This window comes from Bubalus kerabau, chromosome 4, assembly GCF_029407905.1.
Source record: "Bubalus kerabau isolate K-KA32 ecotype Philippines breed swamp buffalo chromosome 4, PCC_UOA_SB_1v2, whole genome shotgun sequence".
Classification (NCBI taxonomy): Eukaryota; Metazoa; Chordata; class Mammalia; order Artiodactyla; family Bovidae; genus Bubalus; species Bubalus kerabau.
The window spans coordinates 92,130,788-92,145,207 of record NC_073627.1 but is presented as its reverse complement, the minus strand read 5'-3'; the positions used below and the strand labels follow the sequence as shown (position 1 = coordinate 92,145,207).

The window sequence follows — 14,420 nt, the reverse complement described above, 5'->3', positions numbered from 1 at the left end:
GTTGAGGTCCATAATTAGATCTGCAGAATTAATTTTACATATAGTGTGAGGTGGAGTTAAGAGTTACGGTTTTTTCTTATGGAATCTAGTTGACCCAGTACCACCTTTGAAGGAGTCAATAGTTTAAAAACCTCCTCAGGCAATTCTAATGGGCGCCATTAGAATTCTAATTTGCTTTGCCCTAACACCAGCCTAAATGCCCCTCTTCCTCTTCACACTTAATTACTTGGTCCTGTTAGTGCTACCCACCACAGGACTCTAAAGTTCATTTCCTTCCCCCCCCTCTGTTTCCTTAGGACTCATCTGTTAAAGTACAGTGTTCTCATGGGTCTCCCTGCTTCCAGTGGCTTCCCATTTGGGGAAGACCCTTCCCACATCCCACTTTTCCTACAATGATGATGGGAATCTTTTCCCCCAAAATCTAAATTTAGTTTAATTTGAATTAAAGCTCTTTTGACTGTCTAGATGTTAAATAACTCTCTGTCAGCAACCTTCGATAGGAGAATCTCAGCTCCTTAGCTTGCAGTTCAGGGCCCTTCACTACCTGGTTCCTACTCACCTTGTTCTCTTTGAGCTTGCACCTCAGCCACAGACACTTGGGAGTTTCCAGATGGGCCAGGTATTTCTGTATGCCTTTGCTGACACTCTGCAGATGCCTAGAGTGACTGTTCCCATCCCACTCCCTTTACAGCTCACTCCTCCAGAAACCCAGCTGGAGTGTCACCTGTTTCCCAAGTCTTCCCGGCCTTAATCTTCTAGCAGAGTTTATTGCTCTATCCTGTGATGTGAATACATTGTATCTTTACTCACAGTATGCCCTGAATCTGCCTGGAATCACAGTGAGTAAAGCGTGCTATCACTTTCCAACTAGACAATAAGCTCATGAGGACAGAGACTGGACCTTGTTTCTCTTAGAGTCTCTCTGGCATAGTCCTGTTTAGACAATAAATGTTTTGTTCATTTAATTAGTGAAAAAAATCTTTAGAAAGCTTATTTTTAGGAAATACCTCTTCCATCAGGGCTTCCCTGATAGCTCAGTTGGTAAAGAATCCACCTGCATTGCAGGAGGCCCTGGTTCGATTCCTGGGTCGGGAAGATCCCCTGGAGAAGAGAAAGGCTTCCCACCCCAGTATTCTGGCCTGGAGAATTCCATGGGGTCGCAAAGAGTCGAACACGACTGAGTGAGTTTCATTTTCCCTTCACTCAGGGAGTACAAATTCATAATTTTTCTGTAATGGGGGATACATAATTGTTTCCAGTTCCCCTATGCATTGATTTTTATTGATCTTTTTTTATCCCCTTAGGGCTTATAATTTAGCATAGGAGCCTTCTTTTGTTGGAAAAAATGAGAGCCTTTGTCTTGATTTTGGGAGATTGTGTGATCAGCTTCTTACCATTTTCCCATAAAGCAGCATTTCATGGTGTAGTTGAGAGATGACTTGCTTCCTGAGACCCGGTTTTAATAATGAGGGAATAGGAAATGAGGTCCCACCCTTCTGCACTTTAAAGAATGGAGTCAGGAGACATGAAAAGACCCAGAAGCCTCGGAAATCTTAAAATCTGGTTGTATGTAAGGGAAACATCAGCCAGATTGCCATCAACATGACCTGCTCTCCCAAATCATCCTTTCAGATCTCAGAGTTTCTGTGTAGTTAGATCTTATCAGCAGCCTTTCACTCTGTTCAGAGCACAATAGGAGACTGTTGTGCTTTTGAACAGGGACGTCTTTTCTAAGGATTAGAAAAAATGATGTATACAGAAAATGATATAAAAAGTCAGAACATGTATACCTGTGGTGGATTCATTTTGATATTTCGCAAAACTAATACAGTTATGTAAAGTTTAAAAATAAAATAAAATTAAAAAATAAATAAATAAAATCATTCAGCCCACAGCTAGTAAGTGCCTGCTATATGTTTGGCCCTGTGCTGGAATTCAGTAGGATGTAGTTTCTCAGCTTGTAGCAGCAAACAGGCATGCAGAAGAGAGAGAAATAAAGCATCATGTGAGCTAGCAGTGTGTATACAGGGCACGGTGGACATACAAAGTGAGGGAAGGCTCACATCTACTCAGAGGCAGTAGAGGTAAGGGGTAATTGGGAAAGATCATAGAAAAGGTGTGCCTGGTATTGTGTTGAGCAGATAGAGAGGGAAGGTCCTTCTAAGAAGACAGACAGTCCTAGCAACTTAAGAAAACTGCTGAAGTTTCCTGTGGCTGAAGGCTTTCTTGGAGAATTCTTTTATCTAAGAAGAATCACCTTATGTAGAGAACTTGGAAAAGTTTTAGTAATTATCCAACTGTCTCCTTTTTTTCACTTTTTTATCAGTGAAGAAGCTGAGACTCAGAGAGGTAAAGTAACTCACACAAAATCCCACAGGGAACTTACTGGCATGTCTGATATTCATAAAAATAGGCAACATGTATTGAATATTTATCATGTATCAACATTGTGACATACATTATATCATCTAATCCTTACATCATCCTAACCCAAGAAAGGGCAAGTACTGTTTTACCGATGAGGAAACTGAGGCCCAAATCACCCAGCAAGAAATATAGCCAGGATTTGGACTCAGACAATCTGACTCCAAAGTCTGTGTCTTAATCCCACCTTGTTAAACTGACTGTCCTTTCTCGTGTTCTTCCCACTTCAGTTCAGTTCAGTTCAGTCGCTCAGTCATGTCTGACTCTTTGTGACCCCTTGAACTGCAGTATGCCAGGCCTCCCTGTCCATCACCAACTCCCAGAGTCTACCCAAACCCATGTCCGTTGAGTCAGTGATGCCATCCAACCATCTCATCCTCTGTCATCCCCTTCTCCTCCTGCTCTCAATTTTTCCCAGCATCAGGGTCTTTTCAAAAGAGTCAGCTCTTTGCATCAGGTGGCCAAAGTATTGCAGTTTCAGCTTCAACATCAGTCCTTCCAATGAACACCCAGGACTGATCTCCTTTAGGATGGACTGATTGGATCTCCTTGCAGTCCAAGGGACTCTCAAGAGTCTTCTCCAACACCACAGTTCAAAAGCATCAATTCTTCGGCGCTCAGCTTTCTTTATAGCCCAACTCTCACATCCATACATGACCACTGGAAAAGTTCTTCCCACTATTAGCAGCTAACTCCCACCTACAGTTGTTTTCTTCTATGTCTGTCCTGAAAACAGAGTTGCAGAATTGAAATATTTATGGTCATTTTATTGATTTATTTTCAGGGCTCTATCAAGGATAGATCATAAATTTTTGTTAGTTTAGATATTAGACCATCAGCCACTGCATTGGTCAGAATTCAGTAAGGGAGGCAAAGCCATAGTGGATACTGTGGACTAAGAGACTGATTAAAGGAACTAGAGCTTATATAGTTGTAGAAAGAGCTGGGTAAGTAAAGGTCAAAAAAGGGGGGTTAAGGATCAGAGAAAGTTCACTGACCAGCCCTGACCCAGGCAAACAAACTTCTGGGAATCTGGAGGGTGGGCAGGCCCAGCTCTGGAAGCAGCACTGCAAAGGGCAGCTGGCATGGAAGGAAAGCTGTGGAAGCTGGTTGGCTCTTTCACCCCCTCTGTGAGTTTGCAGCACAGTCTTGTGGTGGGCCTGGGGGCACTCTTGGCCACCAGAATCAACATTCTCAACATTTGAGAAGAAGAGCTAGGTACAGAGTATGACCTCAAGGACACACTGGAACCCGGGTTCATCCTAGGCTCGCGTGTACGGCTGCTGCTTCACTTTTGCCTCCCAGATCTCGTACAGCCTCACTCTGGAGCAGCTCTAGCTTGGAAACATGCAGGGAAGGGGCTCTGGGAAATATAGTTTCCCCTACAACCAGGTTGGTGGTGGGACACTCCACGCACACGTGTGCACGCACACGCGTGCACACACACACACCCCCCCCTAGAAAAAGAACATGGAAGGTAGAAAGGGGTGCCTTCGCCTGTCTCCAGTGCCTATGGAGTGTGTGTGTGTGTGCTAGTTACTCTTTTGGCTGTTTATCACTGAATCTTGATAACCGCTTTCAGAAAGAATTGATGTTCAGGGGTACATATCTAGCAAGATTTGAAGCCTGGATTTTTTTCCTTTGTTCGAATGAGCCAAAACTAATGTGTATTTTAATGTACTATGCTGCTTTTCATGAGAGACAAGATCTAATGGTTTGTTTTTCTGTTCATTTGAATTAATAAGTGAATTTTTTAAAATTTAGATTTAGCAGAAGTTCTGGGTTTTCCACATTCCAGTTAGTTACCATGCTGGTTACTTAGGAGAGACTGAGCAGTGACTCACAGGGACACCACTTTTAGGTCAGAGGAGAATAAGTCCATCTGGCAGCGTGACGAGAGCTTCTGTTTTACTCTCAGCAGAGCTTTGACTTCCCTTCGGCTGTGCCCAGAATTAAAAAGTGCGTCAAGGGATGCTGCGGATGATGCTTTAGAGTCAGGAGCTGATTTGATCGAGCTTTGGCTGCCCCTATTTCTCTTCCTAAACAGATAATCTGAATTTTTGAGGACAAAAAAGAAACTGCCCTCCCCACCCTGTTTCTTAGCAGAAGGCAAAGCAGTGGAAGCCCTCTGGGGGATGCATCAGCCTTTCTGATCACCCTGATGTCACTTCCTGCTGTTTCAGTTTACCTGATGCCTTTCCTTCCAGAAATCACCTACATGTGGACTCACTGAGACCTTGCCTCTGACGGTTTTTTTCTTGATGGCATTTCACCTGTTAATCCTCATGAACTTCTCTCTTCCTAGCCAATTCTCTCTGCACCACTGAATATAGTTTTCGGTAGAACTTTTTAGTGGAAAGACCCATGAGGTTAGAGCAGTGCCTGGACTATGAAGATACTGTGAGTATTGTTTATCCAGTTCCACGACTAAATTAGGTCTCCTGCTGGAGAAGGAAGTGGGAAATATGTTAAGTTTAGTTCTTCATAATGGAAGTAATATATGCTCATATAATTAAAATATAAAATGGTTTTTTAAAGCTTTTAAAAATAATTTTATTTAGTTCTTTTTGGCTGTACCAGGTCTTCATTTCTGTGCACAGGCTTTCTCTATTTGTGGTGAGCAGCATCTGCTTATGGAAACCACAGCCATGATCATGTATGAATTTCCAAGGTAGTCTGTTTATGCATTTATTCTTTCCTTCAGCAGTCAGGGTTACACATCTGCTGCATGTATCACTTTATGCTAATTCTGTCTAGGAGATATGCAGAGCAACATACCAGTATCCTGCTCTCACGGGCCAGGGGAGAAGTTGCTGTTAAGAAGCTGTTTCTGCAATAAACTTAGTGGGGGCAACTTGAACTAGAATAGTGAAGGTAAGACAGTAAAGATGGGGGCTGAGTTACAGAGATGGTAACGATTTGAAAGAAAAACTAAAGGTATGGCAAAACATAAAGATAATATGGAGAAAAGGAGTTAGACAATGGCACCCCACTCCAGTACTCTTGCCTGGAAAATCCCATGGACAGAGGAGCCTGGTGGGTTGCAGTCCATGGGGTCGCTGAGGGTCAGACACGACTGAGTGACTTCACTTTCAGTTTTCACTTTCATGCATTGGAGAAGGAAATGGCAACCCACTCCAGTGTTCTTGCCTGGAGAGTCCCAGGGACTGGGGAGCCTGGTGGGCTGCCGTCTATGGCATTGCACAGAGTCGGACACGACTGAAGCGACTTAGCAGCACCAGACAAGAGAAAGGTGCCTAGGAGCACATCCAACTTGGTGATGCTATCTAGACTGAGATTATAGGAATTCTAATGTCTTCAATTTGTAATTTCCAGGCTTCCTCTCTGTTTCTTAAAGTACTGCTTTTAAAAATCATTTAAAAACACTTATGTTAACACTTAAAAATGGTTAATTTAGTGCTCTTTTTGGTAGCATATGTACTAAAATTGGAACAACACAGAAAAGATTAGCATGGCCCCTATACAAGGATGACATGCAAATTTGTGAAGCAAAAAAAAAAAGTTAATTTAGAGATCTGATGATGTTTTTCAAGAACACAGAAGCTTACTAATCCAAGAGTCTTAAAAATACTTAATTGTTGTGAATAAATTTAAAAGCCCATTTCTCCAAATATATGGATCACTAGGTAAATATTTTCATTTGAAGAAATAGATAAACTAACAGAATAGATAAACTAACAGAACATGGTTTTATTCCCCCCTCGCATGAAAATGTAGAACATATTTAAGATATTCTTAAGTACTTAGTGGAAGAATAAAGTTCTTCACAAAGTTTAAAAAAAAAAAAGATCATAATTATAAATAAATGGCAGAAAAAAAAAAAAAAAACAACATTCAAAATGATGAATCTGGAAATCAGCCACAGTATATTTAACGATTACAATTACTCCAGGTAATTACTTACCAGAAGACAGCTCTCAGCAGAACCAAGATATAAGCACGAATCAGTAACCAGCTTTCCTAAAAGGAATAAATCTTTAGAGTGTGAAATGGTCAAAACAGGATTTGAAAGGATTAACCACCACGTGTGGTTTCCTTATTCTGTTTGTTTCATCTCCATTTATCTTCTTTCCTTCTACTCATGTGCTCCCTCTTACTGTCTGGCGTCTGCTTAGTCCAGTTTTCTTTGTGCTGCTCTTATTCCTTCTCTGTGTTCCCCTGATACTGTGTGTGTGGTGCATTTATCATATTTGCTGCCCCTCTTGCATATCTGATGCCTTACTATACTACGAGTACGTTGTCAGGGACTCTGTCTTTCCTGGATTTCAAATAAGGCTTATTGTACAAAAATCTTTGAATATAAACTCTAATGATATTATTCCCCCCCAAAATGTGTTTTCATATGACATTTTCAGTTTTTAAAACTATGTATGATACACTTTTCTATGAGGAGTAAAGAAAATGTGAATTTTATATTCTTATATTTTTCCAGGTACCACCAGGCTTTGCATATTGCTATTAGCAGGACTAACTGCTAATCATTATGTGACTCAAAGTTTAAAGATGCTTCTCCCCCAAAACCTTCTTTGCAGGGCCCACCCATACAAACTAGGGTGTTACTATATTTTTGTGACTTGCTATAATCTCCCTGCATGACACTTAGTATATACACTTCACTCTAATTGCTTTTAAAATAGATGGTACCTTGTAAGCTTCGTTAAGGTAGAGACCATAGGTGTCTTGTTCATTATAATATCCCTGGGACAGGCTTAGAAGGGGATCCTCTCATAATAATTCTCCTTGTCTCCAGATTCAACCTTTGAAGCCCAAAGTTTAAATAAAACCCTATTTGAACCTAATGTTCAAGATGAAATGTCAGCCACTAAATACTGGAAGTGTATGCATTAGCTGGGATTCTGTAAGGGGTTGCCATGCAGATGGAATCCTACATTAATATGCAGTCCCAACTCTGAAAATGAACCTGAAAAACCATAGTATCAAGTTAATCATCGGGTCTAACAGTGTCCTAATAAAGCTGTTTCTTCCATGAAAACTGGATTTACCTTCTAGGCACTTGTCCTATAAAAATAAAAGCAAAAAAGAAATTGAAATGCTGTCTTTGTGGCACAAAACTCATTTTCCGGAGCAGTTATGTTCAAGTGAAGTAATTAGGCCTTTTTAATGAACACAGTATTTCTGTTCTTCAGGGGTCTGTTTACTGTCAGAATCTTAGTAAAGAAGTGATTTTCCAAATAGTTCAATTTTATACGTGGTCTAAGTGAAACATGGCAGAAGGCCCACGTTGCAAGAATTAACAATGAATTTCCTACTTCAGTCCATAGGCTCCTAGAATTGAAATATAAAAGTGGAATCCTAGAACTTAGAGGTCATATAACCCCATGGTTTTTAAGTGCTTTCCCAGGTCCACAGAAGAACTGCATGGCCACAGCAGTGAATAGAAGACATGGGAAGATGGGCAGGAGGACACAAAGATGGGACCTTCGCCTGGAGAGCTTTGCCTTTGCTGTTAAGTTCCTCATGAGATTCTGAAAGAAAGGGAGAGTTTAGTGATGAAAAGGGCATGCTTGTGTTTTATCTGTGGACCAACCTGCACATATTATAGATGAGGACATTGGTGAAGGTACAGTTTTCAGTTGCTGAACTGGTTTAGAGTCTGCTCAAGGCCTGATTCTCTACCCAGCCCTGTGTTTCCTACATCACACTGCCTACTTTGACAGTCTCTTATTTCTTTGCCTGCAGCTTCCAGAGCCAAACTCAGCATGATCAACACCATGTCGAAAATCCGTGGCCAGGAGAAAGGGCCAGGTTACCCCCAGGCAGAGGCGCTGCTGGCAGAGGCCATGCTCAAGTTTGGAAGAGAGCTTGGAGATGACTGCAACTTTGGTAACGTGTGCTTCCTCACATTTTCAGTTTTCATTTGTCCTGGGGATCTTAGTGCCACTGGAAAAAGCCCTGCAGGAAATAATTAAGACCATTTTATATTTTGATACTCAGTTGTGGGTCTTGTACACATGGGCCCCTTATTTGTTTTCAGAGTTGCTTTGTCATTTTTAGTGTCATTTGTCTTAGAAATTTTATTCACTTTCTTTCTTCCTCATAAGATCCCATCATTACCATAGCTGGCAGACACAGCCAGAGGCCTGGATGTTTACCACTGTGTGTGTCTGGCAGGCCTGGATGTTTACCACTGTGTGTGTCTGGCAGTGCCTGAGCGTTGGGGCAGAGGGAACTGCCACACTCAGCAATGGGGCAACACCCCACTCCACAAGCTTTTTCTTAGCTTCTGCTCATCTGTGTAGGGTACCTAATGTGACACCCCTGGCAAATTCCTTTACCTCGCTCTCCTTGGACCCTCAGCTGCCATACTAACCACCTTCTGTTTTCAGTCCTTCACAATGTGAGGTCACAGCAAATAATTGTTCTTCCTGATTGAGCCCTGCTCTCCCTTCCAAGTTTTTGCTGAATACATTGACCTTAAACAGATGTCCTCTAGGGGAGAGCGAGTACTTGGGACTTCCCTGGCCGTCCAGTGGTTAAGAATCAGTGCTTCCACTGCAGGGGTCGTGGGTTTGATCCCTGATCAGGGAACTAAGATCTCACACTCCATGCAGTGTGGCCAAAAATAAATAAATAGATAAAAATAAAGAAGGCGCTAGTGGTAAAGAACCACCTGCCAATGCAGGAGATGTAAGAGACATGGGTTCAATCCCTGGGTTGGGAAGATCCCCTGAGGAGGGCATGGCAACCCACTCCAGTATTCTTGTCAGGAGAATCCCAAGGACATAGGAGCCTGGCAGGCTACAGTCCATGGGGTCACAAAGAGTTGGACACAACTGAAGCGACTTAGCATGCACACACACAAGTATTTATGGAGGGCTTCCCAGGTGGCGCTAGTGGTAAAGAACTCACCTAGCAATGCAGGAGACATAAGACATGAGCTCAATCCCTGGGTCAGGAAGGTCCCCTGGAGGAGGGCATGGCAACCCACTCCAATATCCTTGCCTGGAGAATCCCATGGACAGAGGAGTCTGGCAGGCTGCAGTCCATGGGGTCACAAAGAGTCAGACACGACTGAAGTGACTTAGCACACATGCACAAGTACTTACAAAGGAAGGTTCAGTTCAGTTGCTCAGTCGTGTCTGACTCTTTGCAACCCCATGAACCGTAGCATGCCAGGCCTCCCTGTCCATCACCAACTACTGGAATCTACGCAAACCCATGTCCATTGAGTTGGTGATGCCATCCAACCATCTCATCCTCTGTTGTCCCCTTCTCCTCCTGCCCTCAATCTTTCCCAGCATCAGTTCAGTTCAGCTCAGTTCAGTCGCTCAGTCGTGTCCAACTCTTTGTGACCCCATGAATCGCAGCGTGCCAGGCCTCCCTGTCCATCACCAACTCCTAGAGTTTACTCAAACTCATGTCCATCGAGTTGGTGATGCCATCCAGCCATCTCATCCTCTGTCGTCCCCTTCTCCTCCTGCCCCCAATCCCTCCCAGCATCAGGGTCTTTTCCAAAGAGTCAATTCTTCAAATGAGGTGGCCAAAGTACTGGAGTTTCAGCTTTAGCATCATTCCTTCCAATGAACACCCAGGGCTGATGTCCTTCAGAATGGACTGGTTGGATCTCCTTGCAGTCCAAGGGACTCTCAAGAGTCTTCTCCAATACCACAGTTCAGAAGCATCAATTCTTCAGCGTTCAGCTTTCTTCACAGTCCAATTCTCACATCCATACATGACCACTGGAAAAACTATAGCCTTGACTAGACAGACCTTTGTTGGCAAAGTCATGTCTCCGGTTTTGAATATGCTATCTAGGTTGGTCATAACTTTCCTTCCAAGGAGTAAGCGTCTTTTAATTTCATGCCTGCAGTCACCATCTGCAGTGATTTTGGAGCCCCAAAAATAAAGTCAGCCACTGTTTCCACTGTTTCTCCATCTATTTGCCATGAAGTAATGGGACCAGATGCCATGATCTTAGTTTTCCGAATGTTGAGCTTTAAGCCAACTTTTTCACTCTCCTCTTTCACTTTCATCTAGAGGCTCCTCCAAAGGAGGGTAGGGAACTTCCAATTCCTTTTCAAAGGAAAAGCAAACTTTTATGTTCTCTATAGTAAGGAATGCTGGCCCCCACCCCTAGGGGCATTGAGTCTGTTGTACTCAGTGAACTTTTATGAACTTTCTCAGATGGAAAATACACTGATCTCCAGAGGGCATTATATACCGTCTCTTGTCTTGGTTGTCTTCAGAAGACAGGCAGCTGTTCCCAGGTTTGGTTTGTGAGGGGCCCTGTTACTGCAAGTGCATTTCATCTTTGTTCTTTAATGTTCAAGGGCTTCCTTATCACCTTGCAGGCCCAGCGCTTGGTGAGGTGGGGGAGGCCATGAGGGAACTCTCGGAGGTAAAGGACTCCTTGGACATGGAAGTGAAGCAGAACTTCATTGACCCCCTTCAGAATCTTCATGACAAAGATCTGAGGGAAATTCAGGTACCTGATACAAGTTATTTGCAAACTGGAAGTTGGAATTGTACAGATGCAGGTTCCCTTTTCCTTTAGGAAACATTTTTTTTTAAACTTACCATGCATGTTGTCAACACTGAGCATGTGAACTGTAAAAAATCCAGCATGAAAAATCAAGATAAATGGTAAATGTAATACTTTTTGCCCCATTATTATGACTGTTCCACTCATGAGTATTGCATTTAATTTCTCCATGTTCAGTTTTCAAGTTTTTCAAGCATTTTTCTCCAGAAGGATATTCTTTCCCTGACTATACAATTTTATTAATTATTCTATGTTTTCTGGGATGATTTCACCCTCTAAAATACCAGCTATACCAGTTGTTGGCTTGTATATGTAGTTCTTCTTTTACACTATAAACTTGTGTTTTCATAATGGTTGTTAGACTTGAGGAAATATACCCAACTATCCTTTCTAAAACATGTAGAACAGTTTGCTGCTGCTGCTGCTAAGTCGCTTCAGTCGTGTCCGACTCTATGTGACCCCATAGACAGCAGCCCAGCAGGCTCCCCTGTCCCTGGGATTCTCCAGGCAAGAACACTGGAGTGGGTTGCCATTTCCTTCTCCAACGCATGAAAGTGAAAACTGAAAGTGAAGTCGCTCAGTTGTGTCCGCCTCTTCGTGACCCCATGGACTGCAGCCTTCCAGGCTCCTCCGTCCATGGGATTTTCCAGGCAAGAGTACTGGAGTGGGGTGCCATTGCCTTCTCTGGTAGAACAGTTTAGTTTTTCCAAATAAATAATGTTCAACTGGCTTTAACCTCTAACTAGGTGTGTAATGTTTGCTCATCCATTCTTTCAACAGATATCTGTTTAACTTGTCTGAAATTTAATTTTCAGATAAATGAAGTCTCTGCAATCTCTAGCTTAAATCTTCAACCCTGCCACACTGTTGCTAGGTGGCAGACTCACTCCAAACCTAACATGTCTCTCTGATTCCAGTGCTCGGTTTTGCAGCTGACTGCAGGTTCAGACATTTGAAAAGGGCATTCCTTCCAAAGGGACAAGCACTTAGTTTGGATCAGGGCATGGGCTGGAGGCAGGGTGTGTGGTGGCAGGAAGGTCAAGGATTTTCTTCCTCCCACCTTCTCATTTCTTCCCCACTCCCAACTTCATTTTCATTTCCTTCCCTCTCACTCCCTGAACATCCAGGGTCAAGAGAAATCTAGCACATTTCCCTCCACCCATTAATAGTGGGACACTGCAGCTTGGAGAAGGCAATGGCATCCCACTCCAGTACTCTTGCCTGTAAAATCTCATGGATGGAGGAGCCTGGTGGGCTGCAGTCCATGGGGTCACTAAGAGTCGGACACGACTGAGCGACTTCACTTTCACTTTTCACTTTCATGCATTGGAGAAGGAAATGGCAACCCACTCCAGTGTTCTTGCCTGGAGAATCCCAGGGATGGCGGAGCCTGGTGGGCTGTTTTCTATGGGGTCACGCAGAGTTGGACATGACTGAAGTGACTTAGCAGCAGCAGCAGCAGCTCGTAGGAAAAAAATACTTTGTGGCTTTGCGAAACTACTTTCCTAATTGGTTACTGGAGGCGTTGGGGCAAGGCTGGGCAGTCCCACACCTGGAATGTGTGCATCTGGTGTGATGCAAAGGGGAATTACTGCACAGTGTTGGGGGTTAGGTCCTGATGAAGGTCTCTTTCAGGTTAGGTCTTAGGACCCAGTCTCATCATCTGTCAGATGGGAGACTTAAATTAATCCATGATTCTCCTAAAGCTGCATCAGTCTGCTAGGCTAAGTGCTAAGACCAAGTTGCCTGGGCCTCAGCCCTGGATATTCTAATTCAGGTGATCAAGAATCCATAGTTTTAGTAAACATCTTAAGGTAATTCTAATAGACTGGACTACCTCAAAAATAAATCCCTTCCAGCACAAATGTTTTATGATATGAAAAAGGAAGAATACTTTTCTTTCTCACTTCATTTCAAGGAAACCATTTTTCCTCTGCCTTCCCACGAGATACCATTTCCTTGAAGATGGAGACTTGTGAGCCCCATATGCCTATTCTTTCTAAACCTTCCTAGCTTCCACCCCTAGTCATAGGGTGGAGAGGCATATATTTCACCTTAGCTTTGACCCAGCAGGGGCAGACAATAAGGGGCATCAGTATTTTCCACAATTTCTTTCTTGCTATTAATTATTTTTAAAGGTGTTTCCCAAACATAAATGTCTTAGCCTTTAGAAGCATTTGCCCCTATTGATGTGTGTTTCTTTATTTCTCTGGTGATGTGATGTTTTAGAACTTAGCCTGTCTTATTTTGGAAGCCAGTGGGCATGGTGGGGAAGTGAGCTGTAAATAGTCCTTTTCCATAAGTCCCTTCAAAGCACATTTCTGCCCTGGATTTTTTCAGCATCATCTGAAGAAGTTGGAGGGAAGACGCCTGGACTTTGATTATAAGAAGAAACGACAAGGCAAGATTCCTGATGAAGAGTTACGTCAAGCTCTGGAGAAATTTGATGAGTCTAAGGAGATTGCTGAGTCAAGCATGTTCAATCTCTTAGAGATGGATGTGAGTGACTCTCCTGTGGTTTTTAATTTAACTTCACCTTTGAGGAAGAGGATTAATGTGTTAAAGGGTTATGAAATTTAAAATGTGAATCACTGATAGTACTATGTGGTGAAAGCTTCAGTAGATAGTTATTTTTTAAAATAATTTAAAATTATAAAGTAGACTGAGAAATTGTAAAGCTGTTTCTATATTCCTGTAGTTTGCTGTGAGCTTCCCAGATGGTACTAGTGATAAAGAATCCACCTGCCAGTTCAGGAGGCACAAGACTCGGGTTCAATCCCTGGGTCAGGAAGAGACCCTGCAGTAGATACAGAAACACATTCCAGTAATCTTACATAGAAAAATTCTAAGGACAGAGGAGCTTGCAGGCTCCAGTCCATGGGGTAGCAAAGAGTCAGATACAAATGAGCACACGCACACACACACACACACACACACACACACACACACGACAGCACAACAAAAAGTTTGATGTAACTAGATTTTTGTCTGCTAATAATCTTAAACCATTATAAATAGTAGGGAGATAAAGAATGTTTCTGATGACCTGGGCTTCCCTGGGGCTCAGATGGTAAAGAATCTGCCTACAATGCTGGAGACCTGGGTTCAGTCCCTGGGTTGGGAAGATCTCCTGGAGAAGGGAATGGCTACCCATTCCAGTATTCTTGCCTGGAGAATCCCATGGATAGAGGACCCTGGCAGGCTACAGTTTATGGCATCACAAAGAGTCAGACACAACCAAGTGACTTTCACTTTCTGATGACCTATATAAGTCCAATAGTTTAAGCAAATACTCTGTTGAAATGTGAAGTGTAAGGCAAATTGACTTCAGATTAAATAAGAAAATCAGTCAATGTTGTCAGTAAGCATGTGTCCAATATACATTCAGTTCAGTTCAGTCACTCAGTCATGTCAAACTCTTTGCAACCCCATGGACCACAGCATATCAAGCTTCCCCATCCATCACCATCTC

The 14,420-nt window shown here is 42.8% G+C and overlaps 1 protein-coding gene and 1 non-coding gene across 3 annotated transcripts in view; both read left to right on the top strand.

Annotated features, from left to right (window-relative positions):
- The window catches only part of SH3GL2 (SH3 domain containing GRB2 like 2, endophilin A1), a 222,335-nt gene that overhangs the window by 199,877 nt on the left and 8,038 nt on the right, over positions 1–14,420 (top strand). For both annotated transcript variants that reach the window (XM_055577970.1, XM_055577971.1), the window contains 3 exons: positions 8,146–8,289; positions 10,758–10,891; positions 13,289–13,447. In XM_055577970.1, the coding sequence (XP_055433945.1) occupies positions 8,146–8,289; positions 10,758–10,891; positions 13,289–13,447 (437 nt within the window). The remainder of the gene's footprint in view (positions 1–8,145; positions 8,290–10,757; positions 10,892–13,288; positions 13,448–14,420) is intronic.
- LOC129651872 (U6 spliceosomal RNA) lies at positions 5,842–5,948 on the top strand. Its single transcript, XR_008714376.1, has one exon. It is a non-coding gene; the product is annotated as a U6 spliceosomal RNA (small nuclear RNA).